General features: G+C 16.4%; 6 protein-coding genes across 6 annotated transcripts, besides 33 other annotated features; 2 read left to right on the plus strand and 4 right to left on the minus strand. All coding sequences in view use genetic code 6, as the record gives it.

Moving 5' to 3' along the window:
* Positions 1-578: 578 nt before the first annotated feature.
* Positions 579-608: a microsatellite.
* Positions 609-773: 165 nt separating this feature from the next.
* Positions 774-848: a microsatellite.
* Positions 849-914: 66 nt separating this feature from the next.
* Positions 915-956: a microsatellite.
* Positions 924-957: a microsatellite.
* Positions 958-1272: 315 nt separating this feature from the next.
* Positions 1273-1305: a microsatellite.
* Positions 1306-2496: 1191 nt separating this feature from the next.
* Positions 2497-3315, minus strand: IMG5_156040 (hypothetical protein; the record flags this gene model as incomplete). Its single annotated transcript, XM_004030599.1, has 2 exons — positions 2497-2806; positions 2990-3315. 2 exons carry the CDS (start codon positions 3313-3315, stop codon positions 2497-2499), a joined length of 636 nt encoding a protein of 211 aa, XP_004030647.1.
* Positions 2936-2978: a microsatellite.
* A 366-nt stretch (positions 3316-3681) lies between the features above and the next one.
* IMG5_156050 (protein kinase domain protein) lies at positions 3682-4114 on the minus strand (the record flags this gene model as incomplete). Its single annotated transcript, XM_004030600.1, has 2 exons — positions 3682-3953; positions 4000-4114. 2 exons carry the CDS (start codon positions 4112-4114, stop codon positions 3682-3684), a joined length of 387 nt encoding a protein of 128 aa, XP_004030648.1.
* Positions 3992-4033: a microsatellite.
* Positions 4115-4580: 466 nt separating the features above from the next.
* Positions 4581-4637: a microsatellite.
* Positions 4582-4671: a microsatellite.
* Positions 4582-4682: a microsatellite.
* Positions 4683-5879: 1197 nt separating this feature from the next.
* On the minus strand, positions 5880-11802 carry IMG5_156060 (hypothetical protein; the record flags this gene model as incomplete). The annotated part of the gene is made up of 6 exons (XM_004030601.1): positions 5880-5957; positions 6056-8805; positions 8945-10517; positions 10581-10658; positions 11518-11604; positions 11731-11802. 6 exons carry the CDS (start codon positions 11800-11802, stop codon positions 5880-5882), a joined length of 4638 nt encoding a protein of 1545 aa, XP_004030649.1.
* Positions 8872-8915: a microsatellite.
* Positions 11617-11671: a microsatellite.
* Positions 11636-11671: a microsatellite.
* Positions 11661-11719: a microsatellite.
* Positions 11683-11727: a microsatellite.
* Positions 11684-11728: a microsatellite.
* Positions 11803-11933: 131 nt separating the features above from the next.
* Positions 11934-11976: a microsatellite.
* Positions 11940-11993: a microsatellite.
* Positions 11994-14268: 2275 nt separating this feature from the next.
* On the plus strand, positions 14269-14568 carry IMG5_156070 (hypothetical protein; the record flags this gene model as incomplete). Its single annotated transcript, XM_004030602.1, has 1 exon — positions 14269-14568. One exon carries the CDS (start codon positions 14269-14271, stop codon positions 14566-14568), a length of 300 nt encoding a protein of 99 aa, XP_004030650.1.
* Positions 14569-15370: 802 nt separating this feature from the next.
* Positions 15371-15433: a microsatellite.
* Positions 15381-15425: a microsatellite.
* Positions 15434-15533: 100 nt separating the features above from the next.
* Positions 15534-15577: a microsatellite.
* Positions 15578-17055: 1478 nt separating this feature from the next.
* Positions 17056-17095: a microsatellite.
* An 878-nt stretch (positions 17096-17973) lies between these two features.
* Positions 17974-18057: a microsatellite.
* Positions 18058-18200: 143 nt separating this feature from the next.
* Positions 18201-18253: a microsatellite.
* A 155-nt stretch (positions 18254-18408) lies between these two features.
* Positions 18409-18456: a microsatellite.
* Positions 18435-18466: a microsatellite.
* Positions 18467-19162: 696 nt separating this feature from the next.
* IMG5_156080 (methyltransferase mt-, putative) lies at positions 19163-19713 on the plus strand (the record flags this gene model as incomplete). Its single annotated transcript, XM_004030603.1, has 2 exons — positions 19163-19499; positions 19541-19713. The coding sequence occupies 2 exons, from the start codon at positions 19163-19165 to the stop codon at positions 19711-19713; spliced, it is 510 nt and encodes a 169-aa protein (XP_004030651.1).
* Positions 19714-20250: 537 nt separating this feature from the next.
* Positions 20251-22141, minus strand: IMG5_156090 (hypothetical protein; the record flags this gene model as incomplete). The annotated part of the gene is made up of 4 exons (XM_004030604.1): positions 20251-20258; positions 21122-21252; positions 21357-21912; positions 21976-22141. 4 exons carry the CDS (start codon positions 22139-22141, stop codon positions 20251-20253), a joined length of 861 nt encoding a protein of 286 aa, XP_004030652.1.
* Positions 20482-20557: a microsatellite.
* Positions 20492-20557: a microsatellite.
* Positions 20500-20554: a microsatellite.
* Positions 21287-21345: a microsatellite.
* Positions 22142-22840: 699 nt separating the features above from the next.
* Positions 22841-22885: a microsatellite.
* A 112-nt stretch (positions 22886-22997) lies between these two features.
* Positions 22998-23048: a microsatellite.
* A 318-nt stretch (positions 23049-23366) lies between these two features.
* Positions 23367-23439: a microsatellite.
* Positions 23440-23754: the final 315 nt, after the last annotated feature.

Genomic DNA, 23754 nt, shown 5'->3' on the forward strand with positions numbered 1-23754 from the left:
GGCATTATTTTAGCAATAATATTCCATTTTCCTTCGTATTTTTTATATAAGGTTTATAAGAGTTCTATCTCATCTTTTGACCAAGTTTTTATTATGCGTTTGGATTTACATATATATTTATGAGATACTTTTATTTAAGGTTTTTAGATATTTTATTAATTTTCCATTTTTTTGTTTTTAAGTTTTTTTTTTTTTTATAGATTATTATTCATATATTTTTTTTTAGTAAATGTTTAATATATTATGTTTTTTTTTAGGTTAGATAATATATAATTAACTTATTTTTTTTAATAAAAATCTACTTATTTTAATTTTAAATTAAACGTGAATCTTTATTTTAATGCTTGATATTATATAATAAAATTTTTTTATGATATTTTTTAAAATTAAATATTTATTTCCAGACCAAAACGAATGTATATTGTTTAATTATTCATTTAGCTAAAAATAAATACATATAAATTATAATTATGTTATTTCATTTTTTTTAATTAACTTTTGTATTTATATATTATAAAAAAATAAGTTATTATTATATTAAATTACTAATTTTATATAGAACATGCTATAGTAAAGTTATTTAAATATATTTAATTTAAATAATTTAAAATATTAATAATTATTAAATTTTTATATTTAAACTAACTTATTTTTTAATATTAACGATAATTGTAATTATAGTTAAAATCTATTTAAAGAAATTAATATAATCAAATAACTTAATTAATAAATTTTATGAGATAAAGAATTAACTTAGTAATTGAAAATAACATAAATAAAAATTATAATTAATATATAAAATTTAAATAATAATAATAATAATATAAAAAAAATGAAATACTAATAATTTCTATAAAATTTCATTTAATTATTAAAGAAATTTTATAATTTATTTTCTATTAAATAATTTCGAATTAATTATTTATTTTAAATAATATTTTAATTATATATTTTAAAATTGAATTTTTTTATTTTATATAATTTTTATAATAAATATATATTTAAAATATTCTTCTATAAATATAGATCATTAATTTAAAAAACATAAATTATGTTTTCTTATATTTTATATATAATACTAATTAATTATAATAAAAATATATTTAAATAATAATTATAAAAAAGACAAAGTAAATAAAAAAGAAACAATTATGAAGTATTTTTATAAAAATTATCAAACTTTAATAGAAATTAAAAAATATTAAAAAAATTATTTAATTATATTTATTTATATTAAAAATGTTTTATAATAATAATTTATTAGAGAATATATTATTTTAAATAATTAGTTATCTTTAAAAATTATGAAAATAATTAAAAAATTCGTTTCTTTAAAATTTAATTAATAAAATTGTTATTATCAATCACACTATATTTCATATTAATTTTAATATATTTTATTTTTCTATAATACTGCTTACAATTTTTATTTTTTTTATGTAAATTTTTTATAAAAACTTAATCAACAAGTAAGAATATAATTAATTAATAAAGAACTTTTTTTATTTATTTATTTTTAAAAAATCTATAAACAAGTAATATTTAAGTATCCTTCTATATAAAACTAATATTATATTATTATTAATAATATTGATATTTTACATTTTTTTAATTTTATAAATATAAATTTATATCATTGATTTTTTTAAGTGATAAAAATAGTAAAATTAAAATAAAGTTGATATAAATAAGTATTTTTTCAATCGAATTATATTATTTTTAAATTTCCTACTTATTTAATTTTATAAAATTAAGTATATTCCTCATCACTTGCTTGAGTTTTTAATTTTTATAAATCAATTTTTTTTGTAATCATATTTTAAGAAGGATCATATTATATATTATCAGTTTATTTTAAAGATTTCATTTTTTTTATATTTTTTGAAATTTGTTATATGAATTTCTTTTTTGTGGATTGACTAGTAGCCGGATTTTCACTATCATAATCCTTATTTATTTATTTTAGAGAAAAAAAAAAATATATATAAATTAAAAAGTTACTTGTTTAAAATGAGATTAAGCTTATTGATAAGTTTATTAATTAGGCTCAGGTTCTTAAACCTTGAAAAAATATTCATTAAATTTATGCATAGGTAAAAAGGCATGAATTAATCCTATACATACACCTATTAGAGCTATATAGGGAGCCCTAGTATCGTCGCTAGAAATATAAACGAAAAAAATAAAATTACTAGCAGAAAATAAAGGTAATACATATTCAATCATTTCTGTCATTTCAATAGAAAGTTCAGATCCTTATGAATTTTTTATAGTTCTTCTATATAAAATATTATATTTATCACACCAATACTATGAAATGACTGAAATGAACGAATAAATAAGTGAAATAGGCAAGATTGGGGAATAAAATGCGGTCATAAGCATTGTATTATTTAATTAAGAATATCTTATAGGAATATTATATTCTGGATCTTCATATAATCTTTTAAATAAAATATTAACAAAAAAGTAAAAATAAAAAAAGAAAATACAAATTCAATTAAGATTAAGTTAAAATAGATAAATTTTACTTTTTAATTCGATTTTTCTTAGGAATTTTTTCTTTATACCTTCAATATCTATAAGTTGTGTTATAAGAGGAGCTATTATATTCGAAATAAAAACATAATTTTAATTCTCTGCTAAACCTCCTTCTCCAAAAATCTTCATAAATTTACTTTTTTTATCATCAAGTATTACAATTACTACTAAAAATGTAACTAAAGATGTATTGCAAAAACTTGCTACTGTTATTTTTTTAGCTAAAGATGTGTTAAATGATGTCATTGTAGGATGTCCTTCTAATCTATATTATTAAAAAATATAAATACTTTTAATATTATAGTATTATTAAAAAAATCAATTAGAATAAAAAATTATTAATAGACTGTTTAATCTTATTAATTAAGTTCTGAAATTAAAATTAAAAAAAAATAATAAAAATATATGTATATATAAATATAAATATATGTTTATATTTATAATTTACTTCGACACATATACTAAAATATTTTATAAAACTCCATTTAAAATAGTTATTATTATTGAAATTAATATTCCAATAAATTAAACAATTATTTAATCTTCAGTTTCCTTTTCACTAATAGCTTTTTATTTTAAGATAAGTCCATATATAGCCATAAAGCAAACAGATAAAACTATTATTGTAATAAAAATTCCCATAATATTTTTCTTTTTTCTTTATTTTTCTGTTAATTTAAGATTTTCCCAAAAAACATCGGTTGGATATGGCGCTTATTGAACTATTAGTTTATTACCGTGATAAATAAGAGGATATTTTTTAATTTAGGCCATTTGTAAAAATTCTTCTTTTTCACATTCAGTTTAGAGGCTTAAAAAAGTCCAGCCTGCGAAATATTTTTTCATAAATTCTTTTCCTTTACCTTCTTAAAACTTATTTTCTAAATTTTGAATTTCTTAGTCTATTTATTCAATTTTGAGATCTGTTTAGTTCACTTTTTCGAGATTTTTTTTCGTCCTATAATGTATAAGTAGATTTCGCTATTTTCTTTTTATTAAATTAGCTTTCTTTTATTTTAATTAATAAAGCTCATCTAAATTATAACATAAATTTAACTTCACTATGTTTAATTTTTTATCAGGTAAACCGTTTTTTCTAGAAAATCTTTCAAATCATCATCATAATCGTCATTTAATGCATCATATTCCCTTTTTTGTTTTTTTTGTTTTTTTTTTAATTTTTTTTTACTTTGGTATATTGCTTATCATTACTGTGTAATCATTTACACTGATATCTGCAATATCACATTCTACGTTTACTTTTCTTTAAACATAACGAAAGTACTAGAGAAGGAGGATAACTAGGAATATACATATTATATTGACAATGCTTTAATAATCCATTAAATCTGTTTAATTTCTTTTATTTGCTAATGATAATTTTATTATCCAATTTTAATTATTACAAAAATCTTATTTGTTTTCATTATCCTTTTTATTTTATTTATTATTATATACTTTTTTGCTTATTTATTACTTTTATTGCTTTTTAAGTTTGTAAACAATAGGAACCGAAAAAAAGATTCGTTAAAGCATTGAAAATTCCACTAGACATAAAAATAACTAAAATCATATAACTACAGAATTTTATATAAGTAAAGAATAAAGGAAACCCGCTTCCTAGAAATGAGAGTTAAGTCAAATTGCAAAAAATCGGAAGTCTTACATTTTCTACTCTTCTAGCACAGCATTCACAAAACGTTATTTTTATGTCTGGTTATTTTTATTCAGGGCCTGTTCTTAGTGCCAGCTTTTTTTTTTTTTTTTTTTTTCTTAAAAAATAAATACTTTATGATTTTAGGCTATTTGAAAATTCGGAGGGATAGCATCTGGATTATATTAAGGCTTTTTTTAATGATTTTTTTTTGCATCAATTATCATTTATTAAAGTTTGCTATTTTTTACTTTGATGCGTTGGGGCGGCATTATGTCCACAAACATATCATTTGTTAATAAAGTATTATTATTTTCAGTTTTAATGTTTTCTGGCTTTAATTATAGTTATCTTATTTTTGCTATTATTTTAGAATCTGAAGATTATTTTTTATCTTCTTCTTAATTTTTTTATTGTTCATCTTAATTTTTCTATTTTTCTTTTTTATTTTTTTATTCTTCTTCTTAATTTTTTTAATCTAGTTCTTTTTTATAAAAAATAAAATAATCTAATATTAAATGCTTTTTATATATATTGTTTGTTTTTTATAGTTTTTTTTTTTTTTTTTGTGAACCTACTTATAATAAATTGTTTTTATTTTCCATTTTTTTTATTTTAATGTTTAAATAGTCTATATATATTTATTATATATAATATTGTATAAAAGAAATATTTTATTTTTTAAATATTTATATTAAAACGATTATATTTTATTTAAAATTATGTTTTGTATATAAAAATTTGACATAATAAATATTGTTTATATATTTTTTACTTTTTCCGTTAAAATTTATGAAAAAGTAGTAGATCAATACTTTAAAAAATAATTAATTTGCTAATATAATAATAAAAAATTAATCGTAATACAGAATTTCTGCCATAAAATAATTATTAATTTTAAGTTTAGAAATAATACGAAAAATGTAAAAAATAAAATATATAATTAATTTATAAAAAAATAAATAATTTCGGCAATCATTTTTCTCCATTATCATATTTTATTTGAATTTTTTATTATTCTTTAGTACAATTAACGGGCTTATTGTCAATTGTAGTCAAAGGAATCTATCCTAAATCAATTTATAAATTCTAGCTGAACTTAAGAAGTACTTTAGAGTCTCTAAACCCTTCTTTTTAAAATAAAAGGAAAACTTATTAATTAAAAAAAGGTTTTCTTAACTCAATATTGAAATCTCCTGATAAATTAGCCATAGTGAATGTAATAATATTTTCTTTAAAATCATCATTATCTTAATAAAAAGCACTAACTTTGACAAAAGATAAGTCCATTTAAGGGAAAAGTTTACATTTAGTTTAAGTAAAAATTTTTCCGAAAAAATTAAAAATATTAAAATCTTGTTTATCTAGTGGATTTTCTTCTTCTAATTTAAGTATTAAGTCTTAAAGAAGATAGTTCTTTTCAAAAGTAATTTTATGTTTTTATTTTATATTCTAGATTAATATATCAGGCTCATAATCAAGGCCTTTGGAAACTCTTCCTGTTATAGAAAATTTATAAGAATTTTAAGATGTTATAGTAAAGAATGAATTTTAAGCATTAAATTAGTCATAGAAATATGTGTAAATGTTCTCACTTTTTTATTTTAAGTTTAACACTTTTCCTTATATGTAATATTATTCTTAGTATCGGCTTGTAAATAGTAATAAATCGTCTATTTAATAATCATTATTTTCCGATAAAACGACTTCTTTGAAGCCTTTTCGGTAAAAAGAAGCATCTTTTTTCGGTTTGAATTCTAGTCTTATTAAATAGTTGTTTTATTTGATTAAATTGTCCATTTTTACGTAAAAAAAACCCTTATCATCTGATGTAAAAAACTTTTTGTCAGTTTTTATTACCTCATTGTACATGAAAATTTCACAGTTTGGTAATATATTATTCATATTGTCCACAGTATGCCCTTTAATGTAACCTTATGTCAAGTGGGTATTCTCATGAAGCTTAATAACGTTATTTTCTGATACATATTTATTCAAAACGGAAATATGAATGGTTTTTTGGGCATCTTAAGTACCAGGATATTAAGCAGTAATATTAATATCATACGAGTATCCATATTCTTTGTAAAAAGAAAAGATGAAAAGACCTTCAGAATCGGTATAAATAGGTTTAATATAATTTTATTTATCCAAAATATGGCTTTTTCCTCCAAAATTGACATCTTCTTTAATATGTTAAACATCTAGATGAACAAATGCATTTTCTAAGGCTTTTTTATTGAATAAGACTTTTCCGGATACTTTTGCAAGATTTTTTTATCTATACATCACTATTATAGAGTCTTCGACTAAGTAACTATTTTCATAATTAAAATCGATTTTTTCAAATGATTCTTCATATTAGTCATCAGTTATTGTGACAGAAGTCCTACACATATATTAGTAACCGACTTCGACTTCTTATAAAATTATTACTTTTCCAAATTCATCTGATTAACTTTTAACTGTTTATTTAAATGTATTTACTGAAATATCTTCGTCTTCTTCAACTTCATCTTAATTATTACTATTAACAGCTGCTATTTGTACTTCTGCAATAGCATTAGCTAAAGGTTAATGGAAGATATTAATAATCTTCGCTTTTAAGGTCAACATGATAATTTTTCTATCTAAATTGTATTTTTAAAATGGTAAAACGTAATTATTTTCAGAAAGTAGTTTAAAATTATAAATTTTGCTATAAAAAAAGTCATGAACAAAATGAAAAGCACCTTCATATTCCTCATTATTATTAATATTAAATTTAACGGTAAAAAATCCTTTTTTTTCTGATATAGAGGTTAGTTTTTATTCTTTTTTGGAATCTTTTAAAATTAGAATAATTTATACATTTTTAATTCCATAAAATTGTTTTTCGACTACTTATCCTTTTAATTCGTGTTAGAATTCCATAGAGTTCATATTTATTTACAATTTTTCGATTTTAAAGTTTTTATTTTTTTCGAAAATTAAATCTTAAGTATATTCTTCAAATCCTTTGGCTTAAACTTTCAATTAACCTTTTATTTATTCCAAATCTTTTAATTTTAATACCATATTTAATACAAAATCTCCATTTTTATCTGAAATAATAGCAAATTCCTATTTATTAATGGCAAAAAAAACTATTATTTTGGCTGCATTTATTGGCCTTTTTCTCATTGTTTGTACTTTTCCTGTTAACACTAGTTTAATTGGGGAAATTAAGGTCACTTAAGCATTTTGAACTAAATAGTTATTAGTCTAATCTAATCCAAAGCATTAATTTGTTTCCAAAAAATTATCAGAAGTAAATAAAATGCAAACTTTATAAGAAAATCCTTTTGTTAAATTTATTTTTGCATTGAAGTTTCCTTACAAAATTTCCACTTTAGTTTTTGCAAAAAACACTTTTTCATTAGGTTCTTCTTTATTTTCGACAGTTAATATTTCTAAGAAACTTTTTTCTACAATTTTTTACCCTTATTAATCCTTAAGACTTCCTTATATACTAGCATTTACCATTTCTTCAATTAAATCAATCGATACATGCCCACTTTAACTGATATATTGGTTTGTTGGGTTTATGTTTCCACTAAAAGAGCCTTTTTGACCGTTTTTGGCTTATATTTTGGCCATAAAAGTATAAGAAACACCATCGTCTACTTAAAATTCGCATAAAATAGCTCCTTTATCATTTGAACTAGGACAAGTTTATTAATTAGTACTACTGGTACTTATTTGTGGCGTTATTTCTATTTAAATATTAGCTTCTGATATTGGTTTTTAGTTTTTTTTGTTTATTAAAACGGCATTAATTTATGCTTTTGTTTATGCGAATAAAAGCTAAAGATTATGATTTTCCATTTTGTATTTATTGTCTTTGGATAATATTAAAGAATTATCCTTAAAAATGACTTTTTATCCGATTTTAGTTCTGAAATCTAAAAAATAAGTATACTAAGGCCCTTCATCTAATACCACTTAGCACGAAAATTCTCCTTTTGAAGAGGTTTTTTATTAACATCTGTTAATTTTGTTTGCTACAATGAGAAAAACATCTGCATTTTCAACAGGTTTTTGTTGACTTTTTTCTATAAAAATACCCGATACAGTTGCTGTTACTTCCTTATTGGTAATAACTGCCTTTAAATTTTCTATCTTGTATTTATTAGTAAAAGATAATGGATCAGGACCTTAAAATGAACCTACTTATCCAGTTTATTAGGTCACTAATAAAGCATAAGAGTATTATAATCCAGACAAAACGATAAAATTTATGGAAAAAGAACCTGAAGAACTAGATGAAGTTGTTGGTATAGGTTATTCCAATGATGGACTTGTACTAATTTAGATTTTAGAATTGATAATAGGCTTTTAAGTTTTAGAATCTATTAATTATCCTGAAATTAATGCAGGTATGCTTTTTCTTTTTAATTTAATAATAAGGAAGTCTATTAGCTTAGTAGTAGTGGATACAGTAATATCCTTTTTTGATAAAAAAGTAATAAAATGCTCTAAATCATTTATTTCTATAGTGATTTCATACATAATTTTTTCTTATAATTAGATTTTTAATGAAAATACACCAGTTTAATTAGAAATAACAGTTAAAGTTTATAGTTTATTATCTATATAATTAAATGAAATATAAAAATTTATATATAGAAAAAATATTAATATATTTAGATAATTAAATATTTATATATATATATATATATATTTATATATATATTTATATTTTTTTTATCTTTTTTTTATATATTTAACCTGCTTTCGATAAAATCTTAATTAATATTTTTACGTCTTTTAAAGGTGTTTATTTCATATTATCTTCTTGAATTTTTCCTTGAATTGTAATTTCTTACATATTTGGTTAATATACTAAGGAAATAATTCCTAGATCTTCTGTAAATTTATTTTAATCATTTAATTTTAATTCTAAGCTTTTTGATTCATATTCACTTTTTGAAAATGTTGCTTTTCCTATGTATTCTAGACCAATTTATCCATGGATATTTATCTAAAAAGCTCCTTTACTATCAGTTAATGCTTGTAATTTTTAATTTTAATCTTTATCATTATATTCTAATAATATCTATACACCTTATAAATATAATTTAGTTATACTATCAACTAATTTTCCTGATACTTTACCCTAAACGCTTATATAAATTAATTATATATTTCCAAGATCTAATGTAAACTTATTTTAATCATTTAGTTTTAAATCTTAAGTTATAGTTTTATATTCATTTTTAGAAAATGTAATATTTCCTATATATTCTAATCCAGTATATCCTTGAATATTAAAAGAATAAGCTCCTCCGCTATCTGTTAAAGCTTATAATTTTTATTTTTAAACTTTATCATTGTATTCTAATAATACTTAAACACCTTATAAAGGTAATTTAGTTACACTATCGACTAATTTTCCCGAAACTTTACCTTAAATTTTTTAAGGAGTTAATTTTATACTCAAGGGTAAATTATCAAAATAATTAGATTCTTTAATAATTATTGATTATTAATAAGGATGAGGCTTAGTTATTATTAATTGACATTAAAGTGTTTATATAGGCGAATTTTAGGAAATCAAAAATGGCGAATTTTCTGATAGGAAAGCGAAATCTCCTTTAGAATCTGAAGTTGCAGAGAGTGAAAAATCAATGTTTTTTTTTTTTTTATAGAAAATTTTTTTTAGAAGTGTTGTTTATGAATTACATTTTTCCAATTTTACTTCGACTGCATTTAAAGGCTAATTATCTTAATCTTTAATTTATCCTTTTATATTAATAGGCACAGAATTCGTTTTTAAAATTATTTTTTCGTCCAATTAAAATTTCAAGTCGTTCAAAATATAAAATCCAGTTTTATAATTTAAACTATTTTATATTAAATTATAGACTGGATAATTGCTTCTTTCGGCAATTATATTGCCTTCTATAGGTATGAATTCCTTTAAATCTTATATATTCTCAAAACATCCAGTCGTAATGTCACTTTATAATACTACCTAGTCTTAGAATATTGGCTTATCGTAACTTATCGTCACTTCTACTTTAGGAAAGGCTTTCCCAAAGCGGTCATATACACATCCTTTTACTGTTGTAGGTTTTGGATAAGGTTCTGGTTTTAAATAAAATGTTTGTTTTATATTATTCGTACTATCTAGTGTTATTGGAAATACATTTATTATTTAATATGGCGATTGACCCACTACTAATGTTATTTTTCCTTCTTTCGATGAGGAAATTGATGAGAGACTAGATGTATGTTATATTAATCCTGTAGATGGAGATGGTGTTAATTAAAATTTTTAATTATCCAATTCTATTATTACCTATATGATTTTTTTTTTTTTTTTTTGATGGAAGTTTTTTTATTTGGCTTTTTTTTTTTTTACTTAAGCATCCTTTAATGGGTATTAGTGAACAGTTAAAAAATATGCATGGATTGTGTAAGTTAAGCTTTATTTTAATATCTAAATAGTTTAATGCTTGCCTTTTTAAAAAAATTTAATTTAATTTTTTTTTTGTTTTTATACTATAAAATGCAGTTTGAAAATATTCTTATTAGATAGTTTAGTATTATGAATATAAAATTGTTGATAATATTAATGATGTTATTAAAAGGAGGAAAATTATTATTTAAGATGTTTTCATTATTTTTAATTTTTTTTATGAAATTTTAAATTTATAAATTTTATGTTTATTTAAATAAATTGTTGATTAAATATTTTTTTTATTTTTTCCTTATTTTATTCACAAATATGTTTTATTTTAATTTTCGTTTCGTTTTTTTTATTTTTATTAGAAATAAAATATTAAATACTTAAATGAAATAAATTGTAATAAATAAATTTTTGCTATTTGCAATTTAAAGCCATTTATATAAAAAATATGTTTTATTAATATATTAAATTAATAAATATAAAAAATAAATAAAAATTTGATAAAGATAAAAGTATTATTTTTTAAATAAAAAAATTAAATTTAAAAGAAAAATATATCTTTATTTATTATTTAAAATATATAAGTATATATTTAAAATTAATCAGCATTAAAATGATTAAAATTAGAGGTTTTTGCAAAAATTAATATTTAAATGTATTTATTTATAAAATATTAAAAAAAAAATTTAAAAATTTTATAATAAAATAATAATAATCAATTATTAATTAAAACATCTTATTTGCATATTGGGCAGCTTTTTTCATTTAAAAGCCAATTATCAATACAATTAATATGATAAATGTGTTTACAAGGCAATTATTTAATATTTTCATTATTATGAAATTCGCTTATACATATACTACAACTTTCCTATTAATTTTTTTTTACATATTTCGATACTTTAATTTTATCAATTTAATCTTATTTTAAACCTTTATTAACTTTTCCATTTCTTTCTTCTAATTCAAGTAATTGCTATATTTAAAAATATATAATTAAATATATAATATATATATATATTTATATATTTATATATTTATATTATTATTCTAGTTTTTTATATTATTTTTTATTTTTATTTTTTTATATTTTTTTTTTTACTTCATATGTCATCTAATCAGGATTTATTATTTATTAATCTTACATAGATTATTAAAGAGCAATTTAAAGCATTTATTCTTCCTATTGTCTAGCTCTTATTGCGATGAGTGTTTGAAAAATAAATTCATTTTCTTTATGTTCTTCTTCATTTTAATTCGAATTACTTCTTTAAACTTAAGATTATCTTATTTAATTATTTAAAGATTGTATTTCAGTTTTTAAATTGTTTTTCTCATTTTTTAAATTTGCATTTTCAATTTTTATTTATTATAATTCTTTTTTTGTATTTGAAAGTTCTTATATTTATTCCTTTATTTATAAATTTTCTTATCTAAGTTTTTTTATTTAATCGTCTTTTTAAAATAAAGCTGAAAGTAAATTATCTTTATCCTTTTTATTTAAAAAAAAAAATATTTAAATAAAATATATAATTTTAAATTTAAACAAATCAATACATTTTTTAAATTTTAATTATTTTCGCACATTGTTTCATATTTTAATAGTAAATCTTTATATATTTGTGTATTTTTTATTTCAATATCTGATGTTTATTATATATTTAATATTTAGGTTCAATTATACTTTAAAAATTTTATTCTTAATTATTTTATAAATATGTATTTTTTATTATTAAATTTCGGGTTTTTTAATTATTATTATTATAAAAGGATGATTATTTTTATTATTATTAAGGTTTTATTGTTTAGAATACCTATTTTTATATTTATTTTAATTTTTAAGACATTTATTCATTATTATTTGTTTATCTTTATTAATCTAATGATGGATTATATAATTACCTTTAATTGTACATTTTAAATAATTGAAATTTAACTTTATATTATTTATAATTTTTTATACAATTAAATAAAGTATTGTAAAACCCTAAGTTATTACTTTTATATATTATTTTTGTTTTGTTTTTTTCTATAATTTTTTTTATAAAAACTTAATTAATAAAAAAAAGAGGTTGTGGGTGGGGGTTGAAAGAAAAATAAATAATATCATTTATATTTTTATATATTAAGTTTTTTAAAAAAAAAATTATAGAAAATAAAACTAAAAATATGAACGAATAATATAATTTATAATTACAAATATATATATGACTTTTATTTAAAAAATATTAACTTATTTTTTCATATATTTTTACATTAATAAATAAATATTAAATTAATTTTAGATAAAAAAATAAATAAAAAAAAAAATTTAAAAAAATGAAAAGTCAATTAGAGAATTCAGCAAAGCAAAATAATTTGCCAAATTCTGAAACACCTTATAGATACGAAAAATATTTGAAAATTTCAGAAATCTTGAAATATTTAAAAATATAAGATTCTAAAAAAATTGATTAATGTAAACATGAAAACTGTTGTTTTTATAATATAATAAACTAAACATTTAAAGCTTTTACTTTAGGATATTCAGCAAATACAATATTATATATGGCTTAATTAATTATTAATTATAATAAAACAATTAAGAGTCCTTTTAAAAATATTTTTTTTGCTTTTTTTAATTAAGAATCTTTCCGATTTGCATTATTTCCTGGTGTTTATAATTTAGTATTATAATCTAGTTGTTGTTTAATGAGAACGAGTTAATTAAATTAACATTTGTAATGCTTTATTAGTGGATTTTTAGCTGGATTTTTATCATTAGCTACTCGCTAAAAAGTTAATAGATAAATTTGGGGAATTTTTCTACTTTCTAGAGCTTTAGATTGTATATACAGGAGTTTTTGTAAAAGGTATTTAAATGTGTATATATATATTATTATAATATATATATTATTTTTTAGGGGTTATATAAAAAGTAATCCTAATCATTATACTTTTCTTTTTATGATTCTTTATTTACTTTTGGGTTATGCTTATGGGAATGAACCTACTATTTTACCTAAGAGTTTCAATAAATTTTTAAGAGGTTTTAGCCATGAAGATGAAAATGAACTTATACATAGAAAATTAATGATTATGAAGACTGATAATTAATTAGTTAGTTAAGGTTTTTAAGGGACTAATTTTAATAAATATATGTTTCTTAATAAAAATAAATGAGTTTGCTATATTTTATATATTAATAAATTATATAGACTTTATTTTGTTGTTGTTGTTTTTTTTTTTTTTTCGTTATTTAAATAGTGTTTTATTATATATTTATAATTTTAATTAAATTGTAATTATTTATTTTGTTTGAGATATTTTTTTTTTTTAAAAATGAAAAAAAATCTTATATAATTAATAAATACTAATAATTTCAATTATATAAAAAATAAAATATTTATATTAAATTTCAAAATTATATGGGAAAAAAAAATAAAAGATAAGAATCCGAATAAAAATCGGAATAACAAGAAGATTTTAATGAAGGAGAAAATGATGAAGAAGAGTAAGAAAGTGATTTCGAAGAAAAAAAAATTAAAGTAAATCCAAAAAACCAGCTCCTAGAAAAAAACAGAGATAAAAAAAATAAAGTACAAAAAAGAAAACAGATAATAATAATAAAAAAAAGAATCAATCAAAAAACAAAAATTCAATGTCTTCGTAAAAAAAAGGCGCTAATAATAATAATTCAAAAAAAACTAAAAAAACAAATAATGATAATAATGAAAACGAAAATAATGATGATGAAGATTCTTATGATTATAAATAAGACTTTATGCCAGGATAAAAATATTAAACTCCAGATGATGATAATGGAATTAGAGTTTTCTATGAAACTTTATATAAATAAAATGCAAATAGTGAAATGGCTATAAAATATTGCCTTGAAAATGGATTATTAGAAGAAGAAGAAGCAATTAAATATTTAAAAAAAATTTCAAAGAAAAAATGATAATTATATTCTTTTTTATTTTTAAAAAAATATATATATATATATATATATTCGTTTTTATATATATATATTTTAGTCTAGTAATTATATTATGTTTATTAAGCATTCATTATTTTTATTTTTTTATTTTATTTATATATATATATTTATATATAAAAAAAATAAAAAAATATTTCCTATTTATATGAATTTTTTTTAAGTAATTATATTAATTATATTTATATATTTATTTTTAAATAAAAGTTTTATTAAATAAAGTACTATAAGAATTATATAAATAATTGTAAATTTCTTTCAAAATACAAAATATTGTATTTATATAAACTAAATATTTTTAGTATATTTTTTATAAAAGTTTAATTTTAATTTTTAATAATAGAATGAAAAAATAAACTATACTAAAAACATATTTAAATCTAAATAAATATAAACTATGAAAAAATATAATTAATAATATAAAAATCAAATAAAATTATTAACTAAAAAAAAAGAAATTTAAAAATATTAAAGTTTTGTAAAAAAAGATAATATAAGATAGTTTAAAATAAATAGAATAACATTAAATTAAAATATAATTATAAACAATTTTAGTTTTTTAAAGACTTTATTTCAATCCATTAAAAATATTAATATTAAAGGATTTTAAAAATTATATTATTAATTTATTATTTATCTGAAGAGAATAATACTTTTAGAATAAAATATTTATTTATAAATAATTAAGAAGAGAAAAAAAAATTTAAAAAATAATATAATAGTAATTAATGTACTATAGTAATAATATTAAATAAACAAAATAAATAATTTAAATAAAAATTATATATATTATTAAAATTACATATATAATTAAAATTATAAATTTAATGAATATAATAAATCAAATGAAAACTTAATAAAATTATGAATAATTATAAACAAGAAGAAAAAAAAAAAATATGAATATATCATAATATAAAACTTCTAATATAAATTAAAATAAAATAATAAATATAAGAAAAAATAATCAATTGTAAGTATTTTTTGTTAAAATAATGTTTTTGATTAAAGATTTATTTAAAATCAGAATAGAATTAAAATTTTACAAAACCAAATTATCATTTAATTAATATATAAGCTCGTAATAAATTAAATAATTATGAATACATATATATTTTTTTGATATTATTTTTAATAAAAAGCTTTCTTTATTTTAATCTAAAATATTAACTTTTAAAATAAAAATAATTTAATTGCAAATAAAATACTAAAAATTTAAATAAATAAAAATTAGAAAATAAAGTAAAAAAAATAAATATAAATATGTTTTTATACAAACACATATATATATTTAAATATTTAGATTTTTTAAAAATAATTTTAATTATAAGAAAACGACCTTTTTTTTGTATTTTTTTTTAATTTCGAACTACTCTTAGGTAAAATAAGTGACTATTGAAATAATAGATAAAAAATATATGGAGATCGAAAGTACTAAAACAAGATTTTAAATTTAAGTTTTGATAATCAAAAAGATAAAGAAAATTCCGAATATATTTTAAATATATGAATTAGTTTAAAACAAAAGTATTATTTTTATAATAAAAGATAACTTTTTTCAAGGAAACTGTATAATTAAATTTATCAAAATGTAAAAAATATATCTTTTGACATAAAGTAAGAAATATTTGTTTAGAAATCCTAAATTATATTTCTTTATTAAGAAAAAATAATATTTTATAAAACAATCTAATCTTAATATAAATGCTATTTATTTGATATTTTAATAAACGAGTTTTTTTTGAACAACGGTTTTTTTAGCTCCTGAAATTGCAAAAAATGAAGAGTATAAAAGATTCCAAAGTGTTTTTGAGCTGCTTTATTTATTTTGGGGGAGTGTAAAAATACCTTTTAGTGTAAATTATTTCAAATAATTATAAAATAATATGTATAACAAGTTATAAATTAATATTGAAAAAAAGTTTTGGTCTGTTTTAACAAAATAAAGAGGGAAATTTTCAAAAATAATATAAAATGAAAAATAAAAAAAAACTAATGAAGAATATTTTTTTCTACAAAAAAAAAAAAAAAAATTAATAAAATTTTGAATATTTTGAAAATATTATATATAATATATTTTCATATAAAATAAAGATCTTTATTTTAATAGTATTTATGTATTTATATGAAAGCTTTAGAATTTAATATATATAATAATTTAAATAAATTCGAAATCTAATATATATTTTTTTATTTTTACTTATATATACTGAAAAATTAATATTTAAAAACTTATTATTTATATAATGAAAAATTATTAAAATTTTTTAGAAAATAAAAATAAAAAATAAATAAATATATATAAATTAAATTTGAAAAAAAATAAAAAATATATTAAATTTATTTTTATTTTTTTTAAAAAAATAGAAATTAGTTTCTTTTATTTCTGGTTTTATATATTTTAGGTAAATATTTACGAATTTTTTTCTTTAAAGTGTTAAGATTCTTATTGTTTTTTAATTTGTATTTAAGTTTTTTAATTTTTATTTAAAATTGTTTGATTTTAATTGAGTATTTTTATGTATTTATTTGTTTAATTTTAAAGCATTTGTTTCTTATCTCTCTATTTTATAAATTTTCATTGTTATTTTAGTATTTTATTTATTTAATATTTTTTATTTTATTTTGAGATTTATATTCTATTTATTAGATTATGCTTTTTTTTTTAAAAAAAAAATATATTATTATTCAATCTTTTTCTTTTCTTTTAAATTATTTCTTATTTATTATAATTTTCAATTATAAAATAAGGTTTTTAATTTATATATATTATTATTTTTTAAAAATATTATTGCTTAAAAGCTATAATGTTTTTATTTTCAGTTTAATTTTTAATATTATTTCTATTATAATAAAAATAGATTCTAATTTGAATTAAAGTTAAAACTAAATTTCTTATAAAGATATTTTGGAATTATTATTAAATGATTAAAAATTATTTTTTTGTATAAATTTAAGAAATATTATCCTATATAATATTATTATGAAATTGATTTTATAATATTTCTTTCAAATAAATAATATATTATTTTTATTAATTCAGTTTTGTAGAATTAGGTTTAATAGAGCTTTAGCATAAATTCATAAAAATTTATTAAATTTTTTAATTAATAAAATAATTTATATATGATTTTAATATTTTAATATTATATCTAAATTTATATAAAAAGACAAAACAAAAAAATAAATAATTAAATTTTATAATGTATATTAATTTTTTTTAAAAAATATCTAAAAAATAGTAAATAAAAGATAAAAATAATAAAATATGTATTTGTATATTTGTATATTTAAAGAATATATTAATTTATATATTTAATAATTTAAATAATTTTATTTTATAATTATATGATTAAATTGTAAAACAAAATTATATTATATTATATTATATTATATTATATATTTATATATTATATATATTATTTATTTATATTTATTTTAAATGTATATTATTTTTTAAAAATATATTTTTCTTTTACTTATATATAAATCTAAATAATATCTAATTAATGATAATTAAATTTATATTTAAATATTTTTTTAATTTATTTCATTAATTTTTGATATAGTTATTATTCATCTTTATTTTTAATGAATAATTTATATATTCATATCTTTTTAATTAAAATATAATATCCTTTTTATTTATTAACTTTATTTATTTGCTTTTATAATTCAATATTATATTTAAATATAGTTATTATTATATAAAATGTTATTTTAATTATTTTTTATTATACTTTTTTTTTACCATCTTTTTATTTTAGATTTCTTTATCATAAAGTCTGAAAATGGAATATTTACTTTATTTTATATTTATTTTTTATTTTTTATTTTATAATAATTATTTATAAATAATTATATTAAAGCGGGATTTTTTGGCAATATTTCTATTTACGCGCATTTTTCAAAATAATTAAATATATAACAAATAGAAAAATACATTACAACCAAAATAAATAAAATATATATATATATTAAACAATCAAAAACTTAAAAAAATAAATTCAAAAATAACTTTAAATTCTAAATAACCTAATAAACTCATCAAAAATTAAATATTTATTAAATGGTAAAAAACAAATAATAAATATAAATAAAAAATCTTATTAAAAAAGAAACATTAAATGGAAGAACCTTTATTAGCAAAAAAATAAAACCAAACACTGACTCATAGTAAAGATAACAATTAATATATTTAAATTATATTCTAAAAATTAAAAAAAGAGAAAGTTAATTAAGTTTATTATTAAACTGGAAAACAGAAATGCAAATAAATGAAAAACCTTAATCTTACTAATATAAAGAAATAATAACCAACAATATAATAGAATAGAATTTAGATGAATATGGTAATAACCTTCAAGGGATTTTAATAAACATAAAATGGCAAAAAAACAATAAATAAAATGGAAAAACGATAGAAGAGTTTGAGAAAATAAAACTTTCTGAAAAATTAATGAATAATGGTATCGTATTTATATGGAGTGAAAAAAATTTATTAAGTTAATTATTAGCTATAATGGAATAAAAGGGTTTTTAATATATAGAAAATTTTATGGTTGCATAATTAAATTCTTAAAAATCATTAGAAATACAAAGAAAGAAAATTAATTAAAATAAAGAAAAAAAAATTACTGATTTTTTTAAAAGATTGTAGCCTAATAAAAGTATATGGGATAGTTTGACTCCTTAATAAATAGTTATTTAAGAAAAATATCCTGAAATTAATAATGTAGTAGAAATTTTCCTTAATGAAGATGATAATTATTTTAAAAGAGCAAAGAAAGTTATACTTATGTTCAGGAAATTTAATAAAGATGCTTAATTAGAACTTAGACATTAGAGAACTTCTGATGTTTTTTTTGATATTTTTAATGAATAAAAACCTGATGGTACTTTTTTCTTTATATAAAATTTATTCATTTTTTAATAGATTTAAGTTAAAAAGGTATGCAATTTATATATAAAATGATTGAAACTTTATTACCGAAAGCTAATTATTCGGAAGATAATAAATAATCATTAAAATTAATGGAATTATGGGCAAATCCTGAAATTTTACCTTAAAAAGGATGGATTAGAATTATTGAAAATGAATAAAATTGATATTTTATACAATTTTTATTTTATTTTATTATTTAATAAAAAATATAAATATATATATAAAATATAAATTATATTGAGTTAGATTTTTATTTAATAAAAATTCGGTTATAATATTTTATTTAATAAATAATTTTTAATTTTATTTATATTGTATTATTTATAAATATATTTCTCAAATTTATTGAATTATTTTAAGAAATTCTTAAATATTATTATAATTAATAACATTATCTAAAAATAAAAACATTTCGTGTTTTAATTTTATTAATTTATCGGTATCATTAGCAAAACTAGATTAATATTTTTCTAAAGTTTCATGTAATTTCTTAATTAGAAATCTGTATTATCTACAATTATTTATCTTTATAATTAATTATTATTCAATGACTTTTTTATATAAATAAATTATAATTATATTTATATTTTACATTATCTTTTATTTGAATTGATTGTTTATTCATCTTTTAATTTGTATATTTATTCTTATATTTTTAAATTTCTAAATTGAGTTTTTATGCTTCATTTTAATATTAATCTTCAATATCCTTTTAATAAAAAAATAAATTATAAATTTTTCTTATTTTTAAAATAAATATACTTGTATTTTTTCTTTAAGATCTTGTATATCATATTCCACTTATTATCTCTAACCAATATTTTCAGTGTTTAATAAATTTTAGTTTTCTTTTTTTTATCTTTCTTATAAATTTATTGAAGTAACTAAATATAAATTTTAATCTTTTAATTCTTGTATTCTCAACTATTAAAATATAAATTTATATAAAAATATATAAAAATATATAAATATATATATATATATATATATATATATATATATATAAATTTTTAATATTAATAAAAATTTACAATTAACTCATTAATTTTTTTTTCTATATCTATTATTTTCTAATCCTTATTTTTTATTTATTCTTCAATATTTAATAGTTCAGCTTTTTTTTTTAATATTATTTAAATAAAATATTTATATATAAAAGTTTATTTTTACTTTTTAATTATAAAATTTCTAATTATAATTAATCTAATGATTTTTCCACTGTCTGAATAGAAAAGTTTTTTATAACTTTACATTAACTAAGTTTACAATTTATTTAAATTTTTAAGTTATTTTTAATCACTTTCAAAAGTTTCTGTTAATGAAGGGTCTATAATTTACCCTTAATTATTATTTTTATGAAGTTCAATTAATTTTATTCTTCTAAATAACTATTAGGTAAGTTTTTTAATATTATCAAGGTGTTCTTCTCTTTATTTATTATTAATAATACTGTCTATTTCATGATTTAATAATATTCTTTAATATCCTATTTTTATATTATATTTTTTTTAAAAAATAAAAATAATATCAATTATTTTACATATTCGTATTATTTTATTTATTAATATATACTTCTATAAGATTCTAAATTAATTTCATGTTTTTTAATAATGAATTATTTTTCATCTTCAAGGTTTTAAATTTCAAGTTCTAATTCTTCTATAGTTTAATTATTTTTAGTCCATTATATTTATAAATTTTATCTTTTTTTTATTTAAATATAAAAAAAAAATATTAATATATATTTATTAATATATAAATATATATATATATATATATATATATATATATATATAATCTTATTTACATTTCCCTATCTAAATTTTATTAAATTTCAATATATTATAAATAAGATGCTCTAGTGTCATTTTTTTCTCTAATTTATTCTCTTAACTAATTAACATTTTCATTTTTTTATTCTGTTAATTTGTTAATTTTATCTCTTAATTTATCTCTTTCGCTTTCTATTTCACTAATATGTTTATTTTAATCTAAAAATTCATTTGCGAAACTAACCATATCGTTATTATTTTTATCAATAATATTAATTTTACAATCATCTAATAATTTATTATTCTTATTTATTGTAGAATTAGTATTTTTCATATATTCATTAATTGTTGATGCATGTTTAATTGTTTATAAAATATTTTCTACTAATTTAAGTAAGTCATTACTTTTTTCCTTGTCAGTTAATTATTCATCTATATAAAAATCAAATATTGTTTAATCTATAGGCTTAAAATGCTTTTCTATTTATTCATTGAATATATTTTAGATGTTTATAGATCCTTACTAGAAATCAAATATACTTGTAAAGTATTCAGTTTTTTATTAAATGAAGTCTATTTAATTTGGAACTACTTTTTTTTAAAAAAAACAAAATTAATAATTTTTTTATATTTTTTTATTTTATTTTTTCTTACTTTTGTGTTCTAATTCATCGTCTTTACGAGCGTAATTTCCATAGAAAAATAATACTATTATTGATATAGTTAAAAATATTATTAGCTTATATTCGCTTATGTATTCTTTTAATCTGTCTATTAAAGATTCGTTTGGGTTTCTTCTAAAATTTTATAATTAAGCCATTTTTTTAATATTTTTATTCTAATTTTTTTATTTATTTTATGATTAGTTTTATTTTATTGTATTTAAAATTGAAATAATAGAGGAAAAAAATATTTTATAATCTTTACAAATTTTTGTTTTGGCTCAAAAATATTGCTAAATAATAAATTAAATTTAAAAAAAATAAAAAAAAATTTAAATATATAATGAAAATTCAAAAATTTTTTTGTTATATATTTCTTTTTTTAAATTTTGTAAAAGTTATTTAAAAATATAAGAGTAATATAAAAAATTAATTTAAAAAAATTATATATATGTAATCAAAAATTAAAAATACAATACGTTTATAATATAATTTTATTAATAATTAAATAATATTTAAAATATTTAATTTTTATAGATCATAATATAAATCTAATAAATTAATAATTTATTGATTTAGATAATGTTAACATATTTTTTTAAATAAAATATAATTAAATAAATAAAAAAATTATTTATTAGAAAATAAATTTAAAAATAAAAAAAAAAAATAATATGATTTTAGTAATACAAAAATTTAATAAAAAATATTATTAAATGTAATTAATAAATATACTAATATAATGAATATTTTATAATATATAAAAAATAAATATTTTATTTGTATTATAGTTAAAAATATAAATTATAATAATAATTTTTTATATAAGAATTATAATTATTTATAAATAAAAATACAATAAATAAATATAAAAATATATAAATATATAAATATATAAATATTTATTTATATTTTTAATTCATTTTACATTTTATATTATTGATATCATATCATTTTAAGTCAAATCTCTTTTTTCTTATTTAAAGTTATCAAAAAATATTTATTTTTTATTATTATTATTTTAAAAGTCAAATATTATATTTAAAATCAATATGTTTTATTTAATTTAGTTTAAGTATTCTATTTTTTTTTATTATTATATTTTTTCTTCTAAAATACGAGCGAAGCTATCTATAACATTATCAATTGTTAGTTTTTTTATTATTATTACGTATTTATTAATTTATGTATATAATTATATATAAATACAAAAGTTTCATCATTTTAAATTTGTTATAAAATTTCTGCTTTAACGAATTCAGGTATTTAAACTTAAGAATAATATTTAAATAAAAATTAAGCAATTGTTAAATCAAGGTCTATAAAAAAATAAAAATATAATAAATATATAATTGTAAATAAAAATAAAAAATAAATATTTAAATATTATATATATATATATATATAAATATATATATATATATATATATATATTTATATATATATATATTTATATTGACCTTAATCAGTTATTATTATTGACGCTTTTCCTTCAATTTTATATTTATATTTTAATATCTTTTATTTAATTAAATAAATTCTTATATTATATATATATTTTCCTTTAAAATTTTTTTTTTTATCTTTTTTGTATATTGAATTTTAAAGAAGTATTTGCTAAGACCCATAATTTATTTTAAAATTAATTTCTTATTAATAAAGTTATTTGGCTGTTACAAATAAAATTTAGTTTTCATTATAATTTTATATTTATTTATTGTTTTTGATTACTTATTTTATTAAGTTTTCGTCTCTTTTTTATATTATTATT

Source organism: Ichthyophthirius multifiliis, assembly GCF_000220395.1.
Source record: "Ichthyophthirius multifiliis unplaced genomic scaffold scaff_1120509251184, whole genome shotgun sequence".
NCBI classification, from domain to species: Eukaryota; Ciliophora; class Oligohymenophorea; order Hymenostomatida; genus Ichthyophthirius; species Ichthyophthirius multifiliis.